This window comes from Gymnoscopelus braueri (assembly GCF_963280865.1).
Source record: "Gymnoscopelus braueri genome assembly, chromosome: 13".
Classification (NCBI taxonomy): domain Eukaryota; kingdom Metazoa; phylum Chordata; class Actinopteri; order Myctophiformes; family Myctophidae; genus Gymnoscopelus; species Gymnoscopelus braueri.
Window position 1 is genome coordinate 52,374,338 of NC_137615.1, and position 12,364 is coordinate 52,386,701.

Here is a 12,364-nt window from a genome sequence, read left to right on the forward strand (position 1 = left end):
AATCACCTGATGTATGCGGATGATTTGGTCATCTTTAGTCCATATAGTGCTGGGCTACAACAGCTACTGAGGATTTGCTCACAGTATGGCTTTGATTTTAATATAAAATACAATGCTAAAAAGAGTAAGGTCAAGATTCTCATAAGTAGGGAAGACAGACAATCTATCTACCTTTCCTGACTTCTATCTGGCTGGCACTGCCCTTAAGGCAGGTACACACTGCAGGATATTTGGTACGATATTGCTGTCGCCGACCTTTTTTGGCGCTCGCCGACAAAACCTCCCGATCTGACACAGATTGGCCTTTGATCGGCGAGCTAATGCTCGCTGTGTGTGAAAGGTTCCGCGAGACGATGTGGCCGCGATTATCCGCTCTGCGATGGCTTTCCGACCGTTTTCAGATAACTACCCTGTTAGATATTCAGATGTGTCCCAGACAGGACAGCAGATAATATCATACAATATGAAAGGAGCTGTGACCACCTTGCTAGGAGATGCACGCTACAGCCAATGAGAGCACATTACAGCCACCGTGGCTATGGAAGGTCGGTGGACCTGACCACAACAAACAGATCCCCCGCATAGTTACCGTCCAGTCCTGTATTAAGTTAAACATTATTATAAAACAGAATGAGAGTGAGCGAGCGTGCTCGAAAGGGGGATGTTTATTTGAGACTATTGCACAGAGATAGAGAGAGAGAGAAAGACACAGAGAGCGAGCGATGTGTGTGTGTGTGTGTGTGTGTGTGTGTGTGTGTGTGTGTGTGTGTGTGTGTGTGTGTGTGTGTGTGTGTGTGTGTGTGTCGTTATCTGTGAGTGTTGCCAGATTTTGCGAGAGAAATAAGCAACCAGGTTTGTGAAAACAAGCCCAACAAAAGCGACTATGAGCACTGTAAGCCTATATACAAATACATTGGATACTTGAAAATAGACGATCTACAAGCTCACGTTATAGATAGGCTATTTTTAAAGAAGAAATTAGGGGGGCGGGGGGGGAATGTGGAATATTTTCCAAATCCACACAGATATTTTCAGAAGGGGGAGGTCTGCGCCTCTGCGGACAATTAATTATTATTATTAATTTGGGGGTCCTTGCCATGAAAATGTTTGAGAACAACTGGTTCAAACAACATTAGGAAACAAGGTCAAAAAAGCAACTACACTTTCAAGCAACTTTACAGAAAAACAATCCCAAAGTCGCTTATAATAAGCGGACATGGCAACTCTGTCACTGACTGCTTCAGTGCACTTGACGTGCGAGAGAGAGAGAGAGAGAGAGAAGAGAGGGGGGGAGAGGGAGAGGGAGAGAGGCACATCACGGGATACGTCGATTAAAATGAATTGGAATAAACACAAATGTATGTATTGGGTCTGACTCTGGAGATAGCATCCTAGTGAACTATCCTACACTGTGTCAGCCCTTGTCGGGGATCAATGGTGTTGTGAAAACCACAACGATATTATGACAGCCGATTTTAAGAAATAAACTCCTGCTGTGTGTAATGCTTAACGATCAGATGACCACCCGACCACTTTAAGGTCCTGCAGTGTGTACCTGCCCTTAGTGTGTGCAGTGAGATTACTTAGTTGGGACATATTATCTCCAATGACCTATCAGATGACAAGTACATCTATAGGCAGCGGCATAAGCTGTATGCCCAAGCAAACATGCTGGGTCGCAAACACAGCATGTGCTCAGTACCTGTGAAGATCTCTCTGTTTAGATCCTTTTGTACACCACTGTATACTGCCCACCTTTGGAGTCGCTACAGGCAAGGTAGCATCAGACGCCTTACAGTGGCCTATAATGACTGCATGAGGCTGCTGCTGAGAGCTCCAAGAAGCTCCAGTGCAAGCCAGATGTTTGTTAGTGTTGGGGTACCCACCTGTGCTGCTGTGCTACGTAACCTTATGTATAGGTTTATGTGTAGAGCATCTGAGTCAGTAAATGACATAATCGCTGTAATAACGGACCCCACACGCAGTTCTGTCAGGTTCACCTCTAGACTGTGGAACCATTGGCGCACATGTCTGTATGTCAGAAACTGAACAATGTGGGCTATTTGCAGTATTTTTATTTATTTTATTTTCTGTTTTTATTGTGTGGTGTTGTATTATTGTGATATGGATCTTCCTAGGTCTGAAATAAAGATTGAATTGAAAACACACACACACACACACACACACACACACACACACACACACACACACACACACACACACACACACATTACCTATTCTCCTCTCCTCCAGTAAAGATTTGATCTCTGCAATTTTGTCGAGAGCTCGGCGAAGAATGCTGTGGAATAAACAAGAACAAATAAACAACCAGCGTCCAGAAGGCAACAGGGATGATGGTGGTTGTAAGCAGTCAGTGTGCTCCATGCCAGTGGTTCCAAAACACTGGGTTCGAGACCCATTTGCGTGTCGCGGACACTGTAGGATGTAGGATACTTTTAGTTTCCTACATTTAGTTTTTGATTATTATTATTTTCAATAAATACAAATGAAAACACAATTGTTTATAAATTGAAAACAAATTCACAAAACATTTCATGAGTAAAATAAAAAAGTAAAAGAAATTCCATGAATTAGGGAGAAACGATTAGTAGTGAAAATAGCTGATCTACAAGCTCACAACGTGTCATATCGCGACACATTGTGAGCTTGCAGCGCAAACATTAAATTTATTTCTTTTGGGTCTTGAGCTAAAACGTTTGGGAACCACTGCTCCATGCCATCTGTGTGTTGGTGTTCTGCAACTTGACACAGCACGCCACAAGGTGGCAGCAGTGGACCTGTTTTTACACGGGGATAACAACAGGGAAGGAGATTTCTTCTTGTGCAAATCAATCAAAGACATGTTGAGTATGAAGAGCAAAATAAGTTGTTTACGTTTGTGTCCCAACTGGAGGTGTTGCATTTAACCCATTAAGACCAGGAACGCATCTGTGTGTCATTTTTAGATTTCTTTGGCTATTCAAAAATAGCAGATCTACAAGCTCATGAGCTTGTAGATCTGCTATTTTTGGAAAATCGTGAAAATGTGTGCATATCTTTGAATATATATATTTTTAAAGTGAACATTTTTAACCCATATCTTTGCTGTTAAAAAATATATAATATCAGTGGTTCTCAATGATATATGTATTTGTCCGCGAACCCCCTCCATCTCAAAATATGTTGTTCCAGGGACCCCCAGAAGCAAATATTTGAGTTAAAAATGTATAATGTAATATATATATATATATATATATATATTCAAAGATTTGCACACATTTGCACGATTTATTTTTAAAAATAGCCAAAGAAATCTAAAATGACGTTTCCGGTCTTAATGGGTTAAAGGTAGGGTAAAAGTGATATTTTTCGGTTCAAACAAAACCTTTGTTAAAAGGTTAAAGCTCCATATTCTGATAGTACTCATTGCGATAGAGTGTTTGTTCAGTAAGGAGTCTCCCTGTCTCTCCAGTTCTTTATTAAACAGAAAATATATTTTCAGATGGGTTGCCAATTTCAGCCAATGGGGAGACATTTATCAAACTAAATTTTATAGTGCTCCACTTCCAATTGTGTCTGCTCATTTCTTTGCGTCATCACTTCCTATTTCCCTTGTTTATTCTATATTCTGTTTTAGGTATTTCTCCTGATTGGATCAAAGTTGTATCCGGACCTAAAAATGCATTTTCCGTTTACTAAAGAGCCGGAGAGGCAGGGAGAGACCCGTTTTACTGAGCTATTTAACACTTATTTTGACGAATGAAAATCCCTTACTGCACCTTTTAATCATTATGGTTCCTCTTTGGAACAATGTACAATGTTCATTCTTTTTCAAATATTGAGTAAGCCTTGTCAAGCCATGTGGCCAGAGGTCAGGAGCCTATCTCCTGTTTCTGTGGTGTGAGGCAGCTTGATGTGCAAGTACACTCCCTGGACATGATGCTAGCATGTCACAGGGACTTACCACCCATACAACTCTTAACCCATTAAGACGGGGAACGCTCTTTTTTGGCTATTCAAAATTAGCAGATATACAAGCTTGTGAGCTTGTATATCTGCTATTTATTGAAAAGAAATTGGAACATTGTGCAAATCTTTGAATATTATATATTCAAAGATTTGCACAAATGTTCAAAATATATATTATATATTTTTTCAAGTGAATTCTTTCAAGTGAATGAACTCAAATCTTTGCTTCTGGGGGATTCTACAAATGCCTTCTAAATCCTAACAGTTGTTTTGAAAAAAAAATGTGTGGTTCTCAAACTTTTTCATGTCAAGGATAAAATGATATGTATTTGGCCGCCGACCCCCAGCAAAATATGTTGTTCCAGGGACCCCCCAGGAGCAATGATTTGAGTTACAAATGATCTACAAGCTCATAGCCCTGCCGTGCAATGAGCTTGTATATCTGCTATTTTTGAATAGCCAAAGTATAAAATAATGGTTAAAGTGGTTCAAATCTAAAATGACAGATGCTTTCCCGGTCCTAATGGGTTAATGCTGAGTGCCAAGCAAGGTACCGTCATATGTCATATATTCATTCAAATGTTTGTGTTTTGCCAATTATTTGGGCACCCACTTGCAAAATCCTCACGGCCCCGGCCCACATATTGAGACTGGCTGATCTAACAGTAAAGGTGACATCGACCAGGTGGTCGTTCACTCACCCGCATTCCGCCTCTGCGTCTGCTTTGGCCGTCGTATACAAGCCTCTCAGCTTGGTCCTGTAGTACGGAGACGCTGGAACAGACAGAGAACACAACTATCAGGGTCCCCACACATTTTTAGCAATGAATTTCCAAAACTTTTCCAAAACTTTTCCAGAATATTTAGCCCAATTTCCAGGCCTATATAACAATCATTCAGCGCAATAATGTGTCTCTTACTCCTATGTAGAATGCCCAAAGATAGGCAGTGTAGCAAAAATAAAGCATAGAATATAGAATAGTACAATTTCATTAAAAATTTCGTGCAAAATTAGGGCATAGCTCACTGGAAGACTCATTATGGCATCCGCATGACTTATTTTATTTAAATAATATATGGCATCACACAGGCCGTTCGGCGAAAAACTACTTATGTTACATATTTCGTGTAATGTTATACATGTTTATGAAAATGTTTTGTATTAACAAAATCAATAGCCAAAAACAATGCATAGCCAAATATTTTTCCAGGACCCTTGATAAATTCCAGGACCTTTGATCAATTCCCAAACTTTTCCAGTACTGGATAATTTTTTTTTCAATTTCAAAATATTTCCAGGAATTTCATGACCGTGGGGACCCTGAACTATACAACTACATCGTTATGAGTGGGTGTGAAGCCTGATTTATACTTTTGTAGTAGGCCTATGTTTCACATGCCGGGAAAAAAACAGCCGATCTACAAGCTCACAACATGACGCATCACAACGGATTGTGAGCTTGTAGAATGGCTATTTTTTGTGAACTAACTATGGTCCTGTTCATGTAATTAATCTCATTGCCAGCTTGATTGATGTCGGTTTTCACAATTTTTTTGCACGATATACTGTAAATTACATCCCAAATGACAGTTTAAGACAGTTTTCACACCCTTTAATATCTGTGATTGAATCTAGAACCATCCAAGCATCTCAACCTGTGACATGTTAGTGTACTGATGGAGTACATTTGAAATATTTTTGTTGTGCAATAGTTGCTCAAGAGCAGTGGTTCTCAACATTTTCATGTAAGAGAACCCTCAAATTGACACGTATTAGACTGCGGAGCCATATTTCTTCTTCTGTCGTATGTCCTTAGACCTTCAACTCCGTTGCAGCAAGCCAGTCCAGTGTGTCATTGTCTCGGTCAGTGGCGGAGCGTCCGGGGAGGCCAGGGAGGCGGCCGCCTCCGGGCCCGCGACCCAGGAGGGCCCGGGCCGTCAGATAATAAATCGGTACAATCAGGCAAAAATAAGAATTAAACAACATAACCCTAACCTAACCCTAAAACCGAAAAGTGACAAAAAGCCCCCCAAAAAGTGACCGAATCCGCTGGAAAACCCACAAGATTTTGCGCGCGCGTGCGGGATGTGCACCCACGCTGCGCGCGCGTGCGTGCATGCGCAGGGGGGGCCTGATCACTGCGCTGTGCCTCCCGGCCCGGCTTTGAGTTGTTCCGCCACTGGTCTCGGTCAATTAAGCCACGATCACCATTATTTAGCCCTATTTGAAAATACCTTATATCAGACCCCCATAAGAGAAGATATTTGTTGTTAGATTAGATTTAATACAGAATTCAACAATTGGATACTGTAGGTGATCTGATACATTACATTCTCTGATACATTCTCTCACTGGGCAAATAACTTCTAGCTGGTGATAATAATAATTATATTAAACTGGAACCCCCTCAAAGAAAGCTGTGGGTGTCCGGACGCCACTTTAGAGCCACTGCTCAAGAAGTCATCACACCTCAAATGTTGAATTTTAGGCAGTACTTGATTAGTGCTGCAACAGCTTGTGTTTTAGTTGTAACTGTAATCGTTGTTTAGATGTAACATTTACATCGAAATGTCAACCCATTAAGACCTGGAAAGCATCTGTGTGTCATTTTTAGATTTCTTTGGCTATTCAAAAATAGCAGATCTACAAGCTCGTAGCCCGGCACCTATGAGCTTGTAGATCTGCAAAAAAAAAATTTATCTTGAAAATGTGTGCAAATCTTTGAATATATATAATTTTTTTAAGCGAACATTTGTAACTCAAATCTCTGCTTCTGGGGATTCTACACGCGTCTTCTGAATCCAAACAGTTTTCTGAAAAACGTATGTTGCTCAATGGTGCTCAAACCTTTTTCATGTCAAGGACCCCCCAAAATGATATGTATTTGGCAGCGGACGCCCCATCTCAAAATATTTTGTTCCAGGGACCGCCCAGAAGGAAAGATTTGAGTCAAAGATGTTTGCGTGAAAAAGATATATATATTCAAAGATTTGCAAAACAATCTATTTAAATTTTTTTTTGCAGATCTACAAGCTCATAGCGCGGCACTCAGTGCCGCGCTATGAGCTTGTAGATCTACGGACTACGTACTTTTGTTCTCCGTTTGCATTCTTTCATGCGTCTTCTGGATGTTGAGCAGGTTGTGTTCGCTGCGCGAGCGCTCCTCCTGAAACAAAGAAATCATCGGGCTTTAATGAACTCATTACTGCAGCATCATAATCATTAACCTGACTCTGCCAGATGGGGGCGGTATTGAGTAACTACGTTTCTCAAGACAGCATAGAAACAAATGTGTGACGTAAGCTTCGTGGATCTGGAAGCGTCAGGTTACATAATCATGGCTTCAAGCAAAATAACTCCAAACTGAACTACAAGCTCAAGAGCTTGTAGATATATTTTTTTGTTTAAGGGAAAATGTGTAACTCGAATATTTCTGGGGGGTACTCGAATATTTCTCTCCCATTTTGAGATGGGGGTCCGCGGCCAAATACATATCATTTCGGGTAGTCCTTGAGTATTCAAAGATTTGCCCACATTTTCACGAGCTTGTATATCTGCTATTTTTGAATAGCCCAAATAAATCTAAAAATGACACCGATTATTTCCCGGTCTAAATGGGTTAAAAAGAGTTTTCAAACCCGGTGCGCGGTCTAGAAGAGTTACTTTACAATAACAGAGATAGGCAGCACTCACGGAGCGGACAAAGTATAGAGCCAAAAGTCAAGTTTACAAAGTATTGAGAGTTTAAGAGGTTAAATGTCTGAAATTACACAGTAACATAAATCCAATATATTAACCTATTAAGACTGGGAAAGCATCTGTGTAACCACTTTGATCATTATTTTATACTTTAAAATGGCAGATCTACAAGCTCATAGCACGGCACTGAGTGCCCCGCTATGAGCTTGTGGATCTGCAATTGTTTCGAAAAATCATGTAAATTTTTGCAAATCTTTGAATTTACTATATAGTTATATATATCGTTTTTAAAGCTATCATTTTTTACTTTGCTTATGGGGGGTCCCTGGAACAACATTGTGGGTGGTCCTTGACATGAAAAAAGTTAAAAAATATATATATATTCAAAGATGTGCACAAATGTTCACGTTTTTTCAAAAAATAGCAGATCTACAAGCTCATAGCACGGCACTCTGTACCGTGCTATGAGCTTGTACCAAAAAAAAAATTAAAAAAATGACACAGATGCGTTCCCGGTCTTAATGACCGAAAACATCGGTTAATAGAAGACATCATGTGTAAACAAAACAAAAAAAACAACAACAACATTCATTTACACAACACTGATGATAGTGCTGTCAAACAAGTCTATGAAGCTATCTATGAAAACTATGAAAACGTTTAATCTGCAACACAATGTTTTCCAATAAGTGTGTGTGTGGGGGGGGGGGGTCCCTACTTCATCTCTCTCTCAGATAAGGGATCCTTGGCCTGAATAAATCTTTGAAGATGAGATACAATAATAATACTTCAACCACACACAGTGGCTGCGGTTACATGGACAGGAATATTCCACTTATATTCTGAATGACTGCTCATTCAGAATATAAATGCTCATGTAAACAAACACCTCAATTGGAATAGAATATTCCATTCCGGTCTGATCGGAATGAATTTTCATTTGGGTTTGGAGGGGTGGTATATACCGTTTGAATCGGTATACCAATCGGAATTTACATGAATGAATTCTATAGCGTCATTTAAAAGCTTATATACTGTAATGGTTAAGCCCAGACTTGTCCAGGAGACCGGACGCTCCGAGGATCTGAGCCTGTGATGGAGGAACAATCTTTACCTGTCCTTGACATGAAACGGGAACTTATAATCAAAAGAATCTATTCAGTCAGATGAAACGTTTTTTGTTAAAATAAAATTAAGGTAGCCTACATGAGAAATGTGACAAGTAGTAGGTTACCCTAAGTTTTACCGTGTCTGGTACCAATACAATAAAATAAACTGGTCTGAACTTGTAGATCTGCTACTTTCGCATTAAAACGGTGATAACAAAGGCATCACAAACGCAGGCTCGCACCGCATACAACGCTGCCTGGCAGTCGGTGCGTTGCTTCCCGGCCTGCCTACGGCCGACAAGCGGAGGCTCAAGGGGGCTATTTCCCCATGCCCACCAGGGGAAGCTCCGCCCCGGGTAGTGGAGCCGGGCGGCCCCTGGTCCATGCCCGGGCGGGAACCACTTTGCACATATCAAAAGTTTGTGTCATGTAAACGAGGAATACTTTTATTCAGGTTCCATGTAAACAGTTGGGTATGGATCTCTGTTCGGAATGAGTTCATTCTGAATCATAGATGGGCAACTGGCGGCCCGGGGGCCACATGCGGCCCCCACCTTCACTTAATGTGGCCTGCAGGTTAATATCAGAATACTGATATATTATTGAATTCAGCTACAATTCCAAACATGCAAACATGACCCGCTTTAATTACTTCAGTCTATATTAGTAGCAATGACTAGTATTAAAATTCTATTGTCTTTTTTATGTCCAATGTATTTGTATTTAACACATTGGGTGCCAAAACCGTATATATACGGTTTTGGCCATACTAACGTTGAGTGCCAAAACCGTATATATACGGTTTTTATATAATTTTTTTTTTTTTTTCCTTCACAGCAACAGGAAATATCACTCCTACAAGATTTAGACTCCAATCCACCTCCTGGTTAACTTATGACTTCAAAAACCTGTATCTCGGCTCCTGTGTACTTTTTTTTTTTACAATGTTAATTTAACTATTTTCAACTGGCTGCAACTATGGAACGGATTACCGAATGTTTTAAATTTTTTCCCCCCGATTGTACGAGACCTGTATGTGTGTAATGAGGGGATCACCGTGAGGACGGTGATCACTGAAAATATTTTGTGACTACTTGAAAAAGGTTAATTTTTTTTAAAAATCCTGGCACTCAAAGTATAATATTTTAATAAACCTCTGGCACCCAATGTGTTAAGTTCATAAAGTTAACATAAGTATAACTAAATGAATACAAATAAACATAAAATATTTACTTTTCAGGATTCCAAAAAATAGCAACAAAGAAAATCTGGATTCCAATTAAAAAATAGCTAAAATAGCAGATCTACAAGCTCAAAACGCGTCGCAGCGCGACACTTTTTGAGCTTGTAGATCTGCTATTTTTGCTACTTTTGTGTGAAATAGAATGGAGAAGTACGGCATTCATTTACATTCATTTTAAAAAGTTAAAATACGGAGATAGGAGGTTTCTGTGCAACAGCATATGCAATGTGGCCCTCTGGAGTGAGTGTGGAAATATAGTAGTGGCCCTCTCCATCATCAAAGTTGCCCACCCCTGTTCTGAATGAATAAATATTGTCCATGTAACCGCAGCCTAGTGTACAGACCCCACTATACTGACACCCACCTGGGTCTGTTTGATGAGCTGATGCAGTTCTGTCAGAAGCTCCGCGATCTTCGTGTCGGCCGACATGTCTGCACCGGAGCTGCTTGGAGATAAGAAAGCAAATAAAACCCTTTAAGACGGGGACAGCATCTCTGTCATTTTAGATTTCTTTGACTATTCAAAAATAGCAGATATGCAAGCTCATAGCACGGCCGCGCCAAGAGATTTGGTGTAGAGGGGGAAACGAGCGGACAAAGTATAGAGCCAAAAGTGCCGCGCTAAATCTGCTATTTTTGAAAAATCTTGAAAATTGGTGCAAATCTTTGAATATATATGTACACATAAATAAATACACATTTTTTAACTACTGGTTTAGAAGGCATTTGTAGAATCGGCCTCAGGTCTTAACCCTTTAAGACCGGGAACGCATCTGTGTCATTACAGATGCGTTCCCGGATTGAATTGACAGTTACAAACCAAATGGACCATGACCAGTCAGAATGTTTGTAAACAAACGGGTAGGATGGGATTTCCAGTTGAAATGTCTGTGGTCGTCTATACAGTATTACATACAATGTCCCGTACATTATAGCCAATGTTGTAAAGTAACCAGATACATTTACTTAAGTACTGCATTTTCAATACTTTTACTTCTACCTGATCTCGGAGGCAAATATTGTACTTTTCCACCACTACAATTATTTGACAGCTTTAGTTATTGGTTACTTTGCAGATTTAGATTATTATCACAGAACATACATAAACCACTTCAGGCTACATTAACCGCTACATTAACCAATTCTACAAGCTAGCATGTAGATCTGCTATTTTCAAAAGATTTTCATACATTTTGAACTTGTGAAATGGGACATTCTGCACAATGAGTACTTTTACTTTTGGTACTTTAAGTAGATTTTGATATCAATACTTTTGAACTTTTACTCAAGTAAATTTTGATTACCAGACTTTTACTTGTAACAGAGTATTTCTTCACTGCAGTATTGCAGGCTACAACATTGATGATACGTCCCAAGTGCATCCATGTGATGTTTTCTTTATAGTTAGTGATTCTATTTATAGTGGCTCATAGGAATTAGACTACGCGACAACTAGGAATATTTTGGTGACCACTGGAAAGACAGTTGACAGCCGGATGGCGCAGTGGTAAAAAAAGTCACTGCCCACCACCACGGAGGTTGTGAGTTCGAATCCACCGTGGTGCATCCGGCTTTGTCGAGTGTCTACACGAACACCATTGGTCCGTGTTCGGGGGAGGGAAGCCGGGCGGGGAGGGTGATAATGGTCATTGCACATACTCCTACAGGCTGGGGCGGCACCTGTCAGCGGGGAGTGTTGGGCGGGAAGAGTAGGACGAATGCATTAATTGGCAAAATGACTAAATTGGGGAGAAAAAGGGGTAAAAAATTATTGGCAACTCTAAATTATTTAAAAAAATAATTAAACCCGGCTGGGTCACCTGGGCAAGGGTGTATGTTGTTGCGAGACCCGAAACACCGTATGATGTTTTCTTTATAGATACTTTTACTTAAGTACAGAATGTGAGTACTTTTTCCACCACTGAGTATAGCTATGTCTAGTTTGTCAACCTGTGGAACAAAATAATATTTCTAGACTACTTATTTCAACAAAAATATAACTTACACCACCTTTAACTTAAGAACTCTGACGTACATGGGAATAATTAACTTCAGTTATTTTTGATGACTAGATTATTACTATGTCTGCCAAAACAGTGAGTATAAAATAAACCTCGCATAAATACCAAGGACCTCAATGGAAACAAGACCGCAAGGACTTTTTTGAACGGATCTTTTAGACAAAGTATTTTAAATGTAACTGTGCTGTTTTTACAAACATTTTTTTGCCTAATAAAATATTCAATCAATCAAAAAAGCATTTCCAGGCTTCCAGCCTGATCTCCATTCAATTTGTAACCAGTGCCATCCGGTCTAAAGCCCGCCTACTCACAAAACCATATC

The 12,364-nt window shown here is 40.0% G+C and overlaps 1 protein-coding gene across 1 annotated transcript in view; it reads right to left on the minus strand.

Moving 5' to 3' along the window:
- Nucleotides 1-12,364, minus strand: part of sgf29 (SAGA complex associated factor 29) — a 32,479-nt gene that overhangs the window by 19,691 nt on the left and 424 nt on the right. The window contains exons 2-5 of the mRNA XM_080446489.1: nucleotides 10,386-10,467; nucleotides 7,061-7,136; nucleotides 4,671-4,743; nucleotides 2,235-2,299 (exon numbers count right to left, since the gene is read on the minus strand). Coding sequence (XP_080302615.1) covers nucleotides 2,235-2,299; nucleotides 4,671-4,743; nucleotides 7,061-7,136; nucleotides 10,386-10,451 — 280 coding nt within the window. The 5' untranslated portion in view covers nucleotides 10,452-10,467. The remainder of the gene's footprint in view (nucleotides 1-2,234; nucleotides 2,300-4,670; nucleotides 4,744-7,060; nucleotides 7,137-10,385; nucleotides 10,468-12,364) is intronic.